General features: G+C 32.4%; 2 protein-coding genes across 2 annotated transcripts; both read right to left on the reverse strand.

Annotated features, from left to right (window-relative positions):
• Window positions 1-3266: 3266 nt before the first annotated feature.
• Window positions 3267-4254, reverse strand: LOC140059394 (plexin-A4-like). Its single transcript, XM_072105287.1, has 2 exons — window positions 3370-4254; window positions 3267-3281 (listed from the first exon to the last, which is right to left on the reverse strand). Exons 1-2 carry the CDS (start codon window positions 4252-4254, stop codon window positions 3267-3269), a joined length of 900 nt encoding a protein of 299 aa, XP_071961388.1.
• A 4429-nt stretch (window positions 4255-8683) lies between these two features.
• LOC140059395 (plexin-B-like) lies at window positions 8684-19421 on the reverse strand. Its single transcript, XM_072105288.1, has 13 exons — window positions 18339-19421; window positions 16485-16685; window positions 16222-16353; window positions 15827-15939; window positions 15026-15077; window positions 14593-14685; window positions 13836-13922; window positions 12622-12709; window positions 12190-12359; window positions 11557-11644; window positions 10647-10816; window positions 9296-9453; window positions 8684-8828 (listed from the first exon to the last, which is right to left on the reverse strand). Exons 1-13 carry the CDS (start codon window positions 19419-19421, stop codon window positions 8684-8686), a joined length of 2580 nt encoding a protein of 859 aa, XP_071961389.1.
• Window positions 19422-20445: the final 1024 nt, after the last annotated feature.

Here is a 20445-nt window from a genome sequence, read left to right on the forward strand (position 1 = left end):
TCTGTGTATATTGACCAAATAAACAGCTGATCAATAGTTGTCAAGTTAGAACGATATAAAAAATCGCAACCTCCTTGATAAACAGTTCCACATGAAATAATTATATCACCAAATTGTAATAACAATTTGTTTGAATTATTCCTGAATGTTCGTTCAAAAGCACACTCTGCAGGGGGCGCACGTGTACAGTCCGGATTATCTAATTTTGGTCCAATATCTCCTTGTACTATTAGTCTTAAGTCACCAGCATCAAGTCTATAAACTTTGTTTAAGCCTCCAATAAATATGTTTTCCAATTCATTATCATACACCACTGAGGAAAAATTTCCGCCAGGATCTCTATATTTGTCATAGCTTTGTGATAAGGCTGGACATAATACAACAAAAGTGACTGCAAACTTCCAAAATATCTTCCAACAATGTTGTGCCATCTTGAATATTCGTACTCTGCAAAATATAGTAAGATAATATGTCAAGAAGATGTAAGACACTAAAACTTGTTGGAATATAGTGCATTTCAAACATGATAAAATATTTGTAAGAATGTAAAACTTAGGCCTAGTTTGCAATGGATCTATACCATAGATGGTCGTTTAAATGCAGTTTGAATTAACTTCTTATTTAGGTTGGCCGACTGAATTATGCAAGATTAAGACTATGAACATATTGAAAGCAAAGGGCGTGCATACAAAAAACACCACCAATAAACTAATTTTCTTTGGTTATATTTATTTATACTTTTTTACAAAAACGGTCTAAAATTGCATAGTTTTCACATTAATTGAAACCGCATAAAGTTGAATGTTATTTCAAATAGGTAGCTGACTACTTATTCATCATAGAGGGTTTATAAAACAATAGGTCACTATGTCATGGTGAACATGGGACCAGCTTTTAAATGAGTGGTCGCATGCCAATAGTATGTATTCGACTAAAATCAAATTACTTAAATGTTTAATTTAAAATTAGTAACCTGGCTAATTTTATATATATTACTGTCCAAATTGATGAGTTCAAATCAAGTTGTTTGTTTTTTTTTGTATTTTCAAAAGAATTTGTTACTGTACCTTTAATAGGGTTTCAATGTAGTAGCTTCAAACTTTGCATTTCAGGCTCGCCTGTACATGGTACAACTGCTGTGAAATCAACAGTACTGCTAATATAGCAACAAACAGGATGTCATACATAAATATATAACTATAAAAGCATACAGTGGCTAATGCATTCAAAGTAAAATTCCTCTGAAAAGTGTACAATAAACATATAATTCAACTCATACCACATTGGGCAGTGTGTGTTGATCAACTCAAGAATACCAAAGATAGAGATAATGATATGCAACAAAAACTTGTGGTATACTTCAGCATATAGATGGCGCTGTCACAATAATTAAATCAAAGATTTTTTTCTTTATTTTAATCATTTTTTCTGGAGAATAAAAGTATACCTTTTTTAGGCACTTCTTGGTTTGAGTAGGGCTACAAATTATAATTATATTTATATTTATCTGATTATCTTTACCTTTTGTTTTTTATCTTTATATTTTATATTTTGTTGGTTTTTAAATTTTTTTATTGTAGATAAACACTTGAAACACTTCCTAGTTTATACAATGTATCTATATATTATTACATAATGGCAAATTTCAGTAAATCACGCATAATTCTAAATACTTACTTAATATTTTGGTACTAATTGTTAGACACAGACACAATTAACGGTTAAATTCAATTTTTAAAACCTAAGGAACACAATAATAGCCTCTTACCTGTTCATCAGTGTACACCATCCACAGTATGGGTCACCAACACCGCCACCAACCCCCAGACATTCACTACATGTTGTATACTGTTCACATTCTGCAACAGGCACTTTTGTAATCTATAAATATATATTTTAATTTTTTTTTCAAAATATGCATGGTTTGCATATATAGAATCATCTTTGCTAAACATCAAAATTCTCATCGAATAGCTTTATTTGAGGTCACTACACACGCAGTTCCAAAGGACTAGTTTGTACCCCCAAAGCCTCGCTAAATTATTAATTATTTATCAAGGTACAACCTTAAAACTTGTTACACCTAGTTTTTCATAACCAGTGAACTCAACAACTGGCAAGATTCAAGATTATTTATTTTCTTGGAAATTTTGTGTTTAGATCCACAACAGATTAATACATACATACTTGCTGTTTAGTTATGACATAAATAGAATCATTATCTTTGCTCAACATCAGTCCATTTCTTATAACAGCACTGCCGGCATCTATTGTTTTCGTCTCATACTTCTGAGCCGATGTCAATGAATCTAATCGTAGCTATATATAAATAATTTAATTTTGGAGAAATTTTAAGCAGTTATACACCGACATACAATATATATATTGTGCTGTCTCAAATTGTCCTCGCACCTTAGATAGAAACCAAGAAAATATCCTGAAAACTTACCTTCACAAGATCACCTTTGTCATCTCCTAGGAATATCACACTTTGTTGTACCTCGTCTACGTATTGAAACGTGACCGATGTGAACAGTGTGTTGTCCTCCTGGTAAATAGCATCTGCTACAATCGGGGCATCACCCCCAAGGTCAGGAAGCTGCTCAAGGTAATGGCAATAGGGCACTTGTTCGTCTACTAGAAGTTGTGCCTAAAATAATTAATTTAAACATTTCTGGTTATATAAAACATTAATGACATGGGGGAAAAACAAAACACTCGAAATCTATGGTTCCTATTTTTATGACATTTTTTGTTTATAATTTTTAGATTTTGTGTTGGTCTGTCCCACCAACATATTTTTTAGTGAGGGATTGTACCCCTCACTTTTTAACAGCAAAAATCATTAAATTGTTAAAAAGTAGAAAGTAAGACTTCTATCGACATATCGTATGTAATTTCAGAAAATACAGTATATATATTTTGCGTGAATATACCCAGTGGCGCATCAGGACCAGTCCCTAAAAAGCGTGTAACCCAAAATAATTGTATTCTTCGGGGCGGAATTTTTATGTGCTCAGAAATCGATTGAAACAACCTATAAATTACTCAAAGAGTCTAGACCTGCCCTTGGCAGCCCCCAGCCTAAGGTTGCTCACTTTGCTCGCAAAGTATTCCATTTTTGTACGTCCCCCCCACTATGAAAAACGTATCTTCGCCGTTGTTTCTTACCCATAACGAATTTGATTCGCAAGAATGCTGATTTGATCCAGCCCATTGGACAGTTTTAAATGTTGTATTTTCTTGTGCACATTCCTTATATGCATTCAAGAACGAATATTCTATTTTATCCAACAAAGAATATACACAAACAGCAGATTTTCTTTCTGGAATCGAACTTGCACCACTCTCGGACATTCCAAAAGTTACAGCAAGTATGAGTGATGAGGGGTTTGGCTCAGAGGACACTCTATTAGCCCAGTAAGCTGACTGGGCCAGCATGTATTTCTGGCCCTTATGATTGCAAACAAGAGGCAGTTCAATATATGATACGCTATAGCCCTTGTCAGATTCACAAGTATGTGCAATGTATGTTTGGTAAGTAGGGGTTCTTCCCGAGTAATTCTCATCGTAAATCATGATGTAATAGTTAACATTATTACTATTAAATCCATATATAAAATCCATTTTAAATCCTTGTCTTATATGACTGTCTGATGCTTTCTTTTGTGATTTTTTAAGCATGCTTTTCTGTACGTCAAAATCTACTAAAGAACGTGTAGTGAATGGGGGTAAATCAGGGTCATTGGCAGCTGGAGTTCCAATATATAAGTTTGGTTCACCACCTGGATTCTGTGTAATCATCGCTACACTATTTCCATCTGTGTTTACCACGGGTGGACTAACCAGCTGACCAATAATTGTCAGGTTAGAAATATACAAAAACTCGCAACTTCCTCGATAAACAGTTCCACACGAGATGATTCTATCACCAAATTGTAATAACAATTTGTTTGAATTATTCCTGAATGTTCGTTCAAAAGCACACTCTGCAGGGGGCGCATGTGCACAGTACGGATTATCTAATTTTGGTCCAATATCTCCTTGTACTATTAGTCTTAAGTCATCAGCATCCAACCTATAAACTTTGTTTAAGCCTCCGATAAATATGTTTTCCAATTCATTATCATACACCACTGAGGAAAAATTTCCGCCAGGATCTCTATATTTGTCATAGCTTTGTGATAAGGCTGGACATAATACAACAAAAGTGACTGCAAACTTCCAAAATATCTTCCAACAATGTTGTGCCATCTTGAATATTCGTACTCTGCAAAATATAGTAAGATAATATGTCAAGAAGATGTAAGACACTAAAACTTGTTGGAATATAGTGCATTTCAAACATGATAAAATATTTGTAAGAATGTAAAACTTAGGCCTAGTTTGCAGTGGATCTATACCATAGATGGTCGTTTAAATGCAGTTTGAATTAACTTCTTATTTAGGTTGGCCGACTGAATTATGCAAGATTAAGACTATGAACATATTGAAAGCAAAGGGCGTGCATACAAAAAACACCACCAATAAACTAATTTTCTTTGGTTATATTTATTTATACTTTTTTACAAAAACGGTCTAAAATTGCATAGTTTTCACATTAATTGAAACCGCATAAAGTTGAATGTTATTTCAAATAGGTAGCTGACTACTTATTCATCATAGAGGGTTTATAAAACAATAGGTCACTATGTCATGGTGAACATGGGACCAGCTTTTAAATGAGTGGTCGCATGCCAATAGTATGTATTCGACTAAAATCAAATTACTTAAATGTTTAATTTAAAATTAGTAACCTGGCTAATTTTATATATATTACTGTCCAAATTGATGAGTTCAAATCAAGTTGTTTGTTTTTTTTTGTATTTTCAAAAGAATTTGTTACTGTACCTTTAATAGGGTTTCAATGTAGTAGCTTCAAACTTTGCATTTCAGGCTCGCCTGTACATGGTACAACTGCTGTGAAATCAACAGTACTGCTAATATAGCAACAAACAGGATGTCATACATAAATATATAACTATAAAAGCATACAGTGGCTAATGCATTCAAAGTAAAATTCCTCTGAAAAGTGTACAATAAACATATAATTCAACTCATACCACATTGGGCAGTGTGTGTTGATCAACTCAAGAATACCAAAGATAGAGATAATGATATGCAACAAAAACTTGTGGTATACTTCAGCATATAGATGGCGCTGTCACAATAATTAAATCAAAGATTTTTTTCTTTATTTTAATCATTTTTTCTGGAGAATAAAAGTATACCTTTTTTAGGCACTTCTTGGTTTGAGTAGGGCTACAAATTATAATTATATTTATATTTATCTGATTATCTTTACCTTTTGTTTTTTATCTTTATATTTTATATTTTGTTGGTTTTTAAATTTTTTTATTGTAGATAAATTATTAAATGCTGTGTTACTGAACCACTTTGGAAATCTGTACATATGTATTTTGTTAAAGTGATTGTATTTACTTACAATTGAGGTAACCAATCAAATGGCGTACAAACAAATAAATAAAACAGGTTTAAGTTTCTTTTAATTTGTTTTAAAAATATATATGATTTTTATATAATGAAAACAGTATAAATTATCAACAGTTTCTAAGCATCTTTATTTGAATTTTCTGCATAATTGTAAAAATATGAAAATGTATAAAAAGAAAATTTAGAAATTGTATTAATATAACATGTAAATGTATAAAATGTAAAATACTACACCAGTTACAGATTATATTTGGTCTAAATTTACAATTTTTATATTACGCTGCTTAAATGTGATTTTTCATAAGCACACAGAATCATTGCATAAACTGGCAAGTAATTGTAATTAATCAATCAACTATTTCCATCTGTGTTTATCACGGGTGGACTAACCAGCTGACCAATAATTGTTAAGTTAGAACTATACAAAAATTCGCAAGTTCCTCGATTAACAGTTCCACACGAGATGATTTTATCACCAAATTGTAATAACAATTTGTTTGAATTATTCCTGAATGTTCGTTCAAAAGCACATTCTGCAGGGGGTGGCATTGTACAGTCCGGATTATCTAATTTTAGTCCAATATCTCCTTGTACTATTAGTCTTAAGTCACCAGCATCAAGTCTATAAACTTTGTTTAAGCCTCCGATAAATATGTTTTCTAATTCACTATCATACACGACTGAGAAAAAATTTCCCCGAGGATCTTTGTATTTTTTCATAGCTTTGTGATAAGGCTGGACATAATACAACAAAAGTGACTGCAACCTTCCAAAATAAACAAATAAATAAAACAGTTTTAAGTTTCATTTAATTTGTTTTAAAAATATATATGATTTTTATATAATGAAAACAGTATAAATTATCAACAGTTTCTAAGCATCTTTATTTGAAAACGGAATCTTGATCACTTAATATACTGGTTTTTTTTCTGCATAATTGTAAAAATATGAAAATGTATAAAAAAAATTAGAAATTGTATTAATATAACATTTAAATGTATAAAATGTAAAATACTACACCAGTTACAGATTATATTTGGTCTAAATTTACAATTTTTATATTACGCTGCTTAAATATGATTTTTCATAAGCACACAAAATCATTGCAAAAACTGGTAAGTAATTGCAATCGAACCAAAGACTCCACTTTTTTATAACACACATGACACAAGTCATTATGTGACTTATACAACTTAAATGAATTAAAGTTGGGACAGTACTAAACTAATGGGTTGAAATAACACATTTTAAGAATGAAACATCCATTTTTTTAAATTAAAAATCAAATTTCAAAAATGTATAAAGAACACCAATTTAGATTTTGTTCTTGATAATTTTCAACAGGGGAGGATCCAGGAAGGAAGGTGGGTAGGAAGGGCTATGGGACCAAGGGAGGGCCATCTGACTAAAGGAGGCCTATGGGACCAAGGGAGGGCCATCTGACTAAGGGAGGCCTATGGGACCAAGGGAGAGCTATGGAGCCAAGGGAGGGCTATGGGACTAAGGGAGGGCTATGGGACTAAGGGAGGGCTATGGGACCAAGGGAGGGCTATGGGACTAAGGGAGGGCTATGGGACTAAGGGAGGGCTATGGGACTAAGGGAGGGCTATGGGACCAAGGGAGGGCTATGGGACTAAGGGAGGGCTATGGGACTAAGGGAGGGCTATGGGACCAAGGGAGGGCTATGGGACTAAGGGAGGGCTATGGGACTAAGGGAGGGCTATGGGACTAAGGGAGGGCTATGGGACCAAGGGAGGGCTATGGGACTAAGGGAGGGCTATGGGACTAAGGGAGGGCTATGGGACTAAGGGAGGGCTATGGGACTAAGGGAGGGCTATGGGACTAAGGGAGGGCTATGGGACCAAGGAAAAAAATATAGAAATGTCCTATATAGTAATATAATACCCAATTATTACAAATTATAGTCTTACTGTATATCGCACTCGTTTATGTATACTGGTAAATTATCTCAAGCAACCAAATTTTTTTCAGCGTCTTAGTCTTAAAGTTTAAAAAAAATGCATTATACCATTCTTTATTTCAAACTGATTGCGGCATAAAATGAAAAATCTGTGCACAAAAAATAATAGCAAGACCTATACTATTTCATATTGTATCATATTCTTATGAAAAAATGTACGTCAACATTTTTTTTTTAAATTGGTAGAAACCACAGCTCCACCAGGCTACAATTGTTTACGACCATCCTTCCCCCAAAACTTTCCCTCACTCCCTCCACAAAAAAATCATCCTGGGCCACCCCTAGTCTAATAAATATATATCAAATGGAATTTATATTTTAAGCCATATTTCACTAATTTTAATAAAAAGTGTTTGATTTAACTAAATATTATGAATTAATCTTTTAATTAAAATTAATACTGTGAATAGTTATTATGATAAAGTGTATTATTTTTCGATAAAATGACTTTAATTACTTTTAGCAATAGTTAAAAAGAAGTGCAATTTTGCTACCCTATCAGACATATAATATATACTCGGTGAGAAGATTTAAAATTTCTGAATATCTCAAATATAAAGACAATTTTGATTTAAATACAGTATAAGTAAAACTGTAACATACAGAAAACTGTCTTCTTGAAATAAGTAATATAATAATTAATAATTAAGAAAATGATATTAATCCAGTAGGATTTTAAAGTTTCTTTTATAAGTTTTTTGTTTTTTCATATTTGTACATCTTATATGTGGAAAGCTCTGCAACGTTGTTATAACAATCTTGATTTCCTTTATGTTTTTTAGCTTGCAAACAAATCTGCTCTGTTTACTTTGTCGTGCTGTCTTTTTAACATAGAGTAGCTTTGTGATGCGTTATGTCTTCTTGATAAAAAACTGATTTGCATTTTAACTTTAGCTGAGAAAATGTCATTATGTTTGCGATATCTAACAAACTTCACAGTTTACTAATGTGAGTAGTTCAGTCTTTAGATGAATTGAGAAGTCAACTTCATTTTAAAAATATGCTAATAACACATTCATCTGTTGCAAGATTTAATTCTTCAACACCAAACATATGTAGTAAATGTTTACAGCTATTATATTGTTCAAAATGGCCGACATAACTGCTCCACTGAGTGTTATATTTTCATAATAATGATTCAAATAAAGCTTCCAATGACATGGTCACAATTTTAGTCATCCAAAAATTAAGCACTTTTAAAATAGATACTTATCTCAAACAGCATTTTCCAACTTCACAATATTTTTCTTTGGAGACATATTCAAGAGTTCCAACAATTGTGAGATCACCATTTATCCTTACTGTAACGCTTTGAACATCAGCATTAGGAAAGCTTGGCACATCGCAAGAAATTCTATAATATTTAAAAAATGTGTAATAAATGTTTTTGAAATGATTGCATGTTTGTAGAGTTGTTCCCATTAATTAATCAAAATCATACAAATGATCTAAAGCTATTAAATGCTTTTTTGGTCTAAATTAGTACATATATCTCTTCAAAACTTATTTCCGTCGCAATACGAGAGTATTGAGTGAGTGCAGAATCTGTTTGGGCTTTAGCCTATTCTCATTCCTGGTTATTTTTACATTGATGACTGAATAAATATTATTATTATTATTATAATTGTTTTAAAATAGGCAGTGCTGTTGGAGGTTGTTCACAGGGAATGGTTATAATTTTTTTTTCATACACAAAAAAAAAATTAGAAAAAATAACTATTTAACAATCGTTAAATAGTGCACACTATAGCACACCATGTGACCCACAATCGTCCAATAAATAACAGGAATTCATGTAGGTGTTATATAAAACAAAATAACCTTGAGGCAAGTCGATATGTTTCCCTTTCAATCTTGCATGGTTTTCCACCAACGTCAATGTTAAGATCTTCAACTCTCTGCCCAAGATCTTGACCAATCAGAGTGATAATATCAACATATTTATTGTCTGCTGACGTAGGAACAACTGGTGGTAAAATCTAGATATGAAAGAATTAATTAATAATTAGGTGATCATTTAGAATAAAATGATCACCTATTGTTTTTGTACAAAATCTTTATTATTCTTCTTCTTCTTCTTCTTCTTTCTGTACACTTTTTGTTTAACAAATATCTCAAAATGTTAAATGTCAATGATTACCAAAATTTCACAATGTCTTTCAAATACTTTAACTTGATTTTCGCAAAAATTTTAGTATGTGCTTGTTCAATTAATTATCTTTCTCATGAGTTGTCAACATTTTCATTTTGATGACGTCATCACGCGTAAAAACTTGAATAACCTAGGTCGTGTAATTACAGCTACCCCATACATTTGAATATCTTACAGCTCTTCAGAATTAAAGGTGACCTTGAAGATTATAACTTATTATTAAAGCTGATGAAATGTAGATATGAACATCGGATGTTGTGATGTTATCATATGGCCAGTTGAAGTTAAAAAGTAGTTTTTAAATTTCTTTAGTCGAAGTTATACAAATTTCAAAGAGCGCGCATTGCACTTCTACGTGTCAAATTCTCTTCCAATCCTTATATTTATTTGCTCAATTCATTATCTTTCGAAATTGTCATCTTTGAGTTTATTTTGATAATTCCATCATACCAAAAAATTAGAACATGTGGGTCCCGTAATTTCACCTATTCTACACTGTATATAGAAATACAGTATACTGTACATATTGTATATGACACATAATAGATACAACTCAGCACTATAAGTGTATATGCATCATGTCATAGGATGGCGTACATCAACTTTTTAGGATCGTATGTTAACGTACATGCATGTTTAAAAAATGTTAATTTCATTAAAATGATAAAAATGATCACCTATAATTCGTCAAAGTGACGAATTAAATTCTAGTTCATATTGTATTTGATATACATTTTTAATAAAACAAATGTAATTCACTTGATCAAACAAGAAACCAAAGTACGGTAAGAGTTAAAGACTTCATAGTGGCAGCTTGTATGCTTAGCCTCGTCCTTTGAATGGATTTAAAGCATTGATGTGTATCAAAAAGACTCATAGAAACATTATTGGTACCTTCCCAACAACAAAACTGAAGTATAAACAATTCAAAAAATGTTTAACTAATACCAGTTTAGTTAATTATACTCATCATTGGAAAAATCTTAGGCAAGCACATAATACAGTGACTAAATTACTGACATTATTCACTTTTGGCGATGGACAAGAGGGTGGTTTTCCTGCTGAACATCTGGACTCCAACACACACTTCCCTGTATTGCACCATGTACACTTGTATTCGGGTAGAGTAGTTAGTGGAGACAGACACCTACTGCAATCAGGTCGGCCCACAGAACAATCGTACAAAGTTACTACAAAACAAAATGTTTATGTTTACAGTACTTTTAATATATTTTATTTTGATAATTATTAATTGTTACTCAAAAGAGAATAAGAAAAATTTTCAAATTACAAAATTTATACTATACAAATATTTACTGGGCTAAGGGGCATGGGTAAAAATGTGAGAAAGCCCAGTAAATATTTGTTTTATATACCGTACCACCCAAGTTGGCTGGCTAGGCCGAAGCGAACACAAAAATGGACTTGGTTGGCTAGCTAGTTAGTGGCACAGTTTCGTTGCCAAGAAGCAAGCAAAAATGCCTGCATTTGATAATTAGTCGCTTCCAAATATTCAATAAACATTCCCAAATTATACTTTATCGTAGGCTAGGCTAGGGCTAGCTACGCAATTGTTGTGTCACACGTATGGATTTGATTGTATTAAAAAAGAAGAAGATAAAGGAAACAGACATGCGCAGTTTAACCGGTGTATGGTTCAAGGGCATGGCACTATAGACCGGTGATTAACCAATCAGATGCCGTGAATTGAAAGGTGCCGGTATATAACAGGATTATTTTATTACGTAATCAATGAAATAATCATTTAATCAATCAGTAATGAAAACAAATTATAAAAAGATTCTGACAGAATCAATAAGGTTATATGCATATCACCTAAAACTGATTTTTCTTTATTGCCAGGAATTAATGTTATATTCTGAAAGTGTATGCGATAGGTAATTAAATTGAAAAATTGAAAATAAAATACCTGTCCAACTTGAATCAATGTAGTTAATGTTATTCCATGCATCTTTAATATTTACGTTTTTCTCCTGTGACATCCCAACAAGTACATACTAAAAATGAGAAAGCATAAGTATTATCATTTATAATTTTGTTTCATATTTCAATGTATAGGCCTAAGTGCAATTTCCAGAGACCTAGCAGCTCTATTTTTCAAAATTGTCTTAGCTCCACTGCAACCATAGTGGGCTGTTCCACATTTACAATTTTGCATAACATTCATGTACAATAAAAGTATAAATTATGTGGCTAAATGGTGTATTTTGTCCTATCATTAAACAGACCATGGTTGAAAAGACATCAAGCTAGAAGGATTAAAAAAGCAATGTTTTATGATTTCCTTTTCCCGCTAATCAATTTTAATACACAACAATTGCACAGAAAAGTTAGTTTTCAAATATCTTATACTTGGAAAAGAAGGTGTTTCATCATAGTTTTTTTTTTTAAAATTGATTATACTCTACTAAAATTATATTTATATGATAGGGAAATTCGTTTTGTACTTTGTTCTAATAGGGGTGGGGGATCAAGATTTCCACATCCCCCTGTGAAAGGTTGCCGAAACCGGCTTTTTGAGAGTAATACTAAAATTACTAACTTTATTTACTTTTGGCGATGGACAAGAAGGCAGTTGTCCTGCTAAACATCTGGACTCCAACACACATTTCCCTGTATTGCACCATGTACAGTTGTATTCAGGTGGAGTAGTTAGTGGAGACCAACAACCACTGCAATTAGGGAGGCCCACTGAACAATCGTACAAAGTTACTAAAAAAATAATTTAACATTTTGATATTTACCGCAATTTTAATATATTTAATTAAAATTAGTAATTTGATAATGCTATTAGATAAAAAAATGAATACTAGGATAAAATGCAATTTTTATTTTATCAAGGAGTTATGTAATCAATGAAATAATGATTTAATCAATAAATATTGAAATTATAAAAATGATTTTTCTTTATTGCTAGGAATTAATGTTATATTCTGAAAGTGTATGTGATAGAATCAAATAGAAAATAAAATACCTGTCCAACTGGAATCAATGTTGTTAATGTTATTCCATGCAACTTTAACAGTTATGTTTTTCTCCTGTGACATCCCATCAAGTACATACTAAAACGAGAAGTATTATCAGTGAACTTACAACTCTCTCTAATGTAAAGAGGACCTTATATCGACATGGAACTCAACTCAAACAATCTCAACTGAAAGGAACTAGTTGCGCGAGAGCACTTATGTTGAAATTTTGAGAAACTGAACGGAACACAAAAGAAACATGTGTGCAAGCGCTTACCGTATGTTGACACTGGAACTGATTGTAATTAGTAGTGGTTATTACGGTGCTCACAACAAGATTCGTAGTTGTATATAGGAATCAGTATGCTCAAGCGCTTTTACGGTGAAATCAAACTGATCCCTACTGATCGTGGTTACCCATACCGCACACGTGACTCAATTCAAAGTTTCAGTTCCTTTCAGTACCGGAAAAAATAGAACATGGGCAACCAAAAGCAACTAAGCTTATGTTGCCATTTTTTTTGTGCCTATCAGTTGCGTTTAGTTGATAGAGAGGAGTTGACTAGGACAAGTTGACTGGAGTCAAGTTGACAGGGACGAGTTGACTGGGACAAGTTGACTGGGGTCAAGTTGACTGGGGACGAGTTGACTGGGGTCAAGTTGACAGGGATGAGTTGACTGGGACAAGTTGACTGGGGTCAAGTTGACAGGGATGAGTTGACTGGGACAAGTTGACTGGGGTCAAGTTGACAGGGATGAGTTGACTGGGGTCAAGTTGACAGGGACGAGTTGACTGGGACAAGTTGACTGGGGTCAAGTTGACTGGGGACGAGTTGACTGGGGTCAAGTTGACAGGGATGAGTTGACTGGGACAAGTTGACTGGGGTCAAGTTGACAGGGATGAGTTGACTGGGACAAGTTGACTGGGGTCAAGTTGACAGGGATGAGTTGACTGGGGTCAAGTTGACTGGGGTCAAGTTGACAGGGATGAATTGACTGGGGTCAAGTTGATTGGGACAAGTTGACTGGGGTCAAGTTGACTGGGGTCAAGTTGACTGGGACAAGTTGACTGGGTTAAATTGTTAACAAGGACCAGTTGACTGGGACAAGTTGACTAAGTTGGTTTAGGCCAAGTTGAAAAAAGATAATTGAAGCTATACTTGTTATATATTTATACATTAAAATTTGTTTATTAATAAAATATTAGAATTTAATTGTTTACCATATAATCGTCACAGATAATGGTTTTATCATCAATCTTCATAGCAGGAACATCTATTCCATTAATGATGCAAAAGTAAATCAAGGCCTATATTATTATAAGATACAAAAAACACATGTTTTTAATATTTTATCTATGATTTCCTGTATTACTGTTATTTCAATGAATAGGAACAAAGTAGCAGAACATTTAGTTGTCAAAACATAAAAACCCATTAGATCAGTTAAATTAACATCTAAATAATTAAACAGTCTTTTGAAATCAACTTTCCACATAGATTGTGGTTTTATCCAGTAATTAATAATTATGTGTAATATTGTTAATAAAGGTTAAGGGGGTGGGGTGCAAAAGCTCCCTCAGTGTAATGTTGGATTATTAGGGCTATAAAGCATGATCTTTTAAAATCTTATTTTTCTTTTCCATCGCACATCAACCCTCAAGGCATGAGCACTACTATTGGACAGAATTTTTTTTTTTTTTTCTGTACTCCATTTTCATGCCTTATGTATTTTGTCTCATGACATTTATTACTATAGCTCCTCAAACCCGTCACAGGTCACTAACCAAATGCAAAAATTCCCTAATTCGGCATGATGAGGACATGGATAGATCGTAAAATGTCGCTGTTAAATTAGTAAATAGATTTATCTTTCTAATCTCATGACAGAAATATATATAATAAAAAAAATTATCGGTTTGTTTGTATAAGATGCAAAAACCAAAAAGAAATATTCAATTGCAAAAAAATGTTACACACATTTATGAGATTGTTGGCTTTAATCGTAAGCTTCTTTGTCGTTCCGGTATGAAAAAACCCTATTTCCGTCTGCGAAATTATTTGAGGGTATTTCTGAAAAATAATGAACAACAACAATAATCCAATATAAAACAACATAATTTTTAAGGCCCCACATTAGAACTTAAGAATTTAATAGCATATATAATATTAAGTCTTTATTTGGAGGGAGCAGCTAATAGTAACATAGGCGATCATTCAGGGTCATGGTACAGTGGTCTTTAATTGGAGGGAGACCTGTATTCAGATTTCAAAAAATAAAATGGGAAGCAAACCCGTATCTAGACATCATTATATATACTGTACACTATATTCTACAGATTTATATCAGGGGTTTTGGGGGAGGGGAGGTACGTCGTTAAAGTAAATTTGTAACATTGATAGAAATACAAACTTTAATGTAAGCAAGCCAGGCACCAGATGAACAAGTATTGTATGTGCTGCACCTGAAAGAATATGACAATGAAATATTAAGGTCCTCTAGTACGTGTTTATGATGCAAAGGGTTTCATAATTAAAATAGATTTGTAATACAAATACATAATTGTCATCTTCTGTATAATTAATTCACAAAAGAATTAAATATGTATATTTATTGAATCCTGTTGGACCATGGTATAGTATAGTCAGAAAGGGCAGGCCACTGGAAAATTCACTATAGCAGGTTTTCACAATAATTTATCAGCAATAGCAATGCTTTCCCTAATAATATGATCAAAATGTGGCCTTGTTTTATAACTAACTAAATCAAGCATGCAATGTATAATTATTTTCATTTTTCATGTTTTTGGAGGACAATACATCTTTAACAATGTGAAGAAACATCACAATAGCAAATGTCTAACAATTGTTATGATAGTTGCCATGGTAGTTGCCATGGTAGTTATAAAAAACAAAAAGTTTTAGTGAAGTTATTACAATGTTTAAAAACGCATAAACAAATTATTGTTACACTCTATATAGTAAGGATGACTATTCAATATAGAATTGATTCTACTTTTAATCTAGATTTCTGTTTCTGCAACGTAACCTCCAGAAATGATGTTATATCACCAACAAACAAACAAATAAAATAACGTTTGCAACATGACTAGGAATAGTCATTACAACATTAACAATTAAGGAATTTCATATTTCATTTATACTTATTAATATGCGGCTCTGTAATGTAAATAGAATAGATATAGCCTCTTACCTGTTCATCAGTGTACACCATCCACAGTATGGGTCACCAACACCGCCACCAACCCCCAGACATTCACTACATGTTGTATACTGTTCACATTCTGCAACAGGCACTTTTGTAATCTATATAAAATAACATTTTAATCTTTGTGCAAAATATGCATGGTTTGCATATATAGACTCATCTTTGCTAAACATCAAAATTCTCATCGAATAGCTTATATTTGAGGTCACAACACACGCGGTTTCAAAGGACTGGTGTGTATTAATTATTTATCAAGGTACAACCTTAAAACTTGTTACACCTAGTTTTTCATAACCAGTGAACTCAACAACTAGCAAGATTCAAGATTAATTATTTTTCCTGGAAATGTTGAGTTTAGATCAACAACAGACTATACATACTTGCTGTTTAGTTATGACGTATATAGAATCATTATCTTTGCTCAACATCAGTCCATTTCTTATAACTGCACTGCCAGCATCCATTGTTTTCGTCTCGTACTTCTGAGCAGATGTCAATGAATCTAATCGTAGCTATATATATAAATAATTTAATTTTTTGGAGAAATTTTAAGCAGTTATACACCAACATACAAAATATATATTGTGTTGTAATTATCCTCGCACCCTAGATAGAAACCAAGCTAAATGTCATGAAAATTTACCTTCACAAGATCACCTTTGTCATCTCCTAGGAATATCACACTTTGTTGTACCTCGTCTACGTATTGAAACATAACTGATGTGAATAGTGCGTCGTCTTCCTGGTAAATAGCATGTGCTACAATCGGGGCATTACCCCCAAGGTCAGGTATCTGCTCAAGGTAATGGCAATAGGGCATGTGTTCATCTTCTAGAAGTTGTGCCTAAAATAATTAATTTAAACATTTCTGACAAATGATAATGACATGGAGGAAACAACGATACACTCAGAAATCTATGGTTCCTATTTTTATAACATTTTTTGTTTCCAAGTGATTTTTTGGTAATCCATTTATTATTAATTATGACCAACAGTTTATTTGTGATTTATAAAGAATTTGATAACTATAGATAAAATAGATTTGATTGAAGTCGGACACTTGGTAAAAGACTATTAAGTTGACTGTTTATTGACTGTAATTTGTTGAACCACCTTCTGTAACTCAATTTACAGTACAGTAGGTTTGTCTTAAAAAGGTGTTCTTCAAATATTTCTATGAGATTTAAATAATAATTTATTTGGAAGCTACATATTATTTAATAGAGGAACTTTTCTTGAATGAAGATGCTTATTTATTTATATAATTATATACAGTAAGTGTATTAAGTTTAGTGTATGTGTATTCAGGGAAATACTGTATGTTTGTGATATGGTTTAAACAATTATAAATATGCTTTTTTGATAACAAAAAAACAATTTGGTGGACAGGAATTATTTGATTTGCTGTTTAGACTATTTATACGAGTACTGAAAATATACTATTTAAAAATATAGTATTTAAAGATATATTGTATTTAATAAAAATATATTATACAGTATTTAAAAATATTAGTATTTAAAAATATATGTATATTATGCTTTAAAAAAATGTATTTACATACATTTGTTTAAAGGTAATATTCTACTGAAATATTTAAATTGTAATATAGGTTACAGAATAGTGTTTTTATCACCTGTTAATTTATATTACATTAACAGTTATTTTCTGAGAAAAGTAGATAATGAAGCAATATCTCATGTACATGTAGGTTCTAACCTCTCCCTTTCCTCCCCTCCCTCCCCTCCCTCCCCTTGCTACAGGTCATGACCATATTAAAAGTGATTAATCCTTTAAAATTATTACATATGTTCTTTCTTTGGAAATTTAGATATGGACGTAAATTATTATCATTAATAAAGTAACTGTATGTCATTAGATGGATTATATTATAGATATTTCCGTATATAATTATTACATTATTTTTGCAAATACAGGTATTATCATAATATCATGATTACTTTTTAAAAATACACTTGTTATTAATTTATTCTTGCATAGTAATCAAATTTGGGATAGATATTTCCTGAAAGTATAACAACAATTTAAATATTTAATAAAAAAACTATAAACCTTAAAATAATAATTTAGAATCTGTTTGTTTGTTTGTCATCACTCTAGCGCTCACAATTTTGATTCGAATGACTCCAAATTACTACCATACATGTCGCCTGGTGCAAGGACGACACTGTTCAATTTTGGTAAAAATCCGGACCATGGTCCCAAATCTGGACCACTTTCTAAAATTATTTTTAGACCTGCCAGTGCTAGTGTTAAAAGATAGGACAGAATTTTCAAAAGCCGGTGAGCAGTCTTAAATTAACAAGTAAACTAAAATTTCAATTTCTCGAGAACTGTTTGTCAAAAAAACGAAAAGCGAAATGTACAAATCACACTAATGTACTAGGAAAAAAGATTTTTTTAATAATTTATATTATGTACAATTATTGATTGATTGATAATATATATATATTCTAATTACGTGTGAACATTTCTTACCCATAACGGATTGGATTTGCAAGTATGCTGATCTGATCCAGCCCACTGGACAGTTTTAAATGTCCTATTTCCTTGTGCACATTCCTTATATGCATTCAAGAATGAATATTCTATTTTATCCGACAAAGAATATACACAAACAGCAGATTTCCGCTCTGGAATCGAGCTTGCACCATTCTCGGACATTCCAAAGGTTACAACAAGTATGAGTGATGATGTGTTTGGCTCAGACGGCACCCTATTCGCCAAGTAAGCTGACTGGGCCAGCATGTATTTCTGGCCTTTATGATTGCAAACAAGAGGCAGTTCAATATATGATACCTTATAGCCCTCATCAGATTCACAATGATGCGCAATGTATGTTTGGTAATTAGGGGTGATTTGTGCGTATTTCTCATCATAAACAACAACATAATAGTTAACATTAATACTATTAAATCCATGTATAAAGTCCATTTTAAATCCTTGTCTTACATGACTGTCTGATGCTTTCTTTTGTGATTTTTGAAGGAAGGTTTTCTGTACGTCAAAATCTACTAAAGAACGTGTAGTTAATGGGGGTAAATCAGGGTCATTAGCAGCTGGAGTTCCAATATATAAGTTTGGTTCATCGCCCGGATTCTGTGTAATCATCGCTACACTATTTCCATCTGTGTTTATCACGGGCGGACTAACCGGTTGACCAATAATTGTTAGGTTAGAACTATACAAATACTCACAAGTTCCTTGATAAACAGTTCCACACGAGATGATTTTATCACCAAATTGTAATAACAATTTGTTTGAATTATTCCTGAATGTTCGTTCAAAAGGACATTCTGCAGGGGGTGGCGTTGGACATTCTGGATTATCTAATTTTGGTCCAATATCTCCTTGTACTATTAGTCTTAAGTCACCAGCATCAAGTCTATAAACTTTGTTTAAGCCTCCGATAAATATATTTTCTAATTTATTATCATATACCACTGAGGAAAAATTTCCTCCAGGATCTCTATATTTGTCATAGCTTTGTGATAAGGCTGGACATATCAAAACAAAAGCGACTCCAACCTTCCAAAATATCTTGCAACAATGTTGTGCCATTTTGAATAATGTACAGACAATCTGCAAAATATGTTTAAAAAATAAGTTAATATCAAAGAAAATATGAACAAATGCTCAAAATGGTAATAATTGATGTCCCCATAACTTTTTTTAAATTTTTTTGTTGAGTATGTTATTTTAATGTCATGTAATAGTTATTCACTTTGACAAAAAACTGATTTACCTGAATAAAATGTAAAGTAAAGAAATACTTATTATCTGTCAGAAAATGGTTTTTGGTTAAAATTATCTGTTTTGTCTGTCTTTTATAATTTTTTGGGGGGTTTTCTTTTTCACAGAAGTGAATAATTTTATCAAACTGCAAAATGGCCTATTTTGAAAAATGAGACTTTAAAAAGTCTCATTTTTCATGTTTTTTGGGGCGTTGGGAGAGAAAATACATTAAAAAATAATTCAGTGCATTCAGGACACAGTAAAACTATTTCCAAAAATGTTCTCTGAATTCATGTGGGTACCAGATGTACAGTGGAACCATATCATAAATGGTTGTGTATCACGGTAACAATTTAGGTTGGTGTACCCACCAGTTGTGGTTATTTCACTTCATTTTTACAGTATGTGATTTTGTTCATTTCTATCAATTGGCATATTCGATTTGGAACCATGCCTGTTCATCACTCAAAAAAACACCACATAACATTTTGTTTACTTGATCTGAGACAACAATTGGAATTGAATTCTTTTGATCTTCGATTTACCTCTTTAGTGTGGATCCCACTAGTGACGCAACATAACGCAATGCAGCACGTATTGACGCAAAGTGTTGTTTTGAGTAATCAAAGTGGGAACCAATGACGCAACAATGCTGCCAACATCGCAAGTTTGATTTCACGCAGGCGGGGGTAAACACAATTATCGGAATGGCATTTTCTTACGCTAGTGGGAACCCCGCTTTTGTGAATTCATTGGTATGCAAATTACGTGTTCGCTCAAGAATATCAGAGAACAGCGTCGCGATATCAACAGTTTGCCAGACATAGTGTCATTTTGTAACGGCCAACTA

This window comes from Antedon mediterranea, chromosome 9 (genome assembly GCF_964355755.1).
Source record: "Antedon mediterranea chromosome 9, ecAntMedi1.1, whole genome shotgun sequence".
In the NCBI taxonomy this organism is placed as follows: Eukaryota; Metazoa; Echinodermata; class Crinoidea; order Comatulida; family Antedonidae; genus Antedon; species Antedon mediterranea.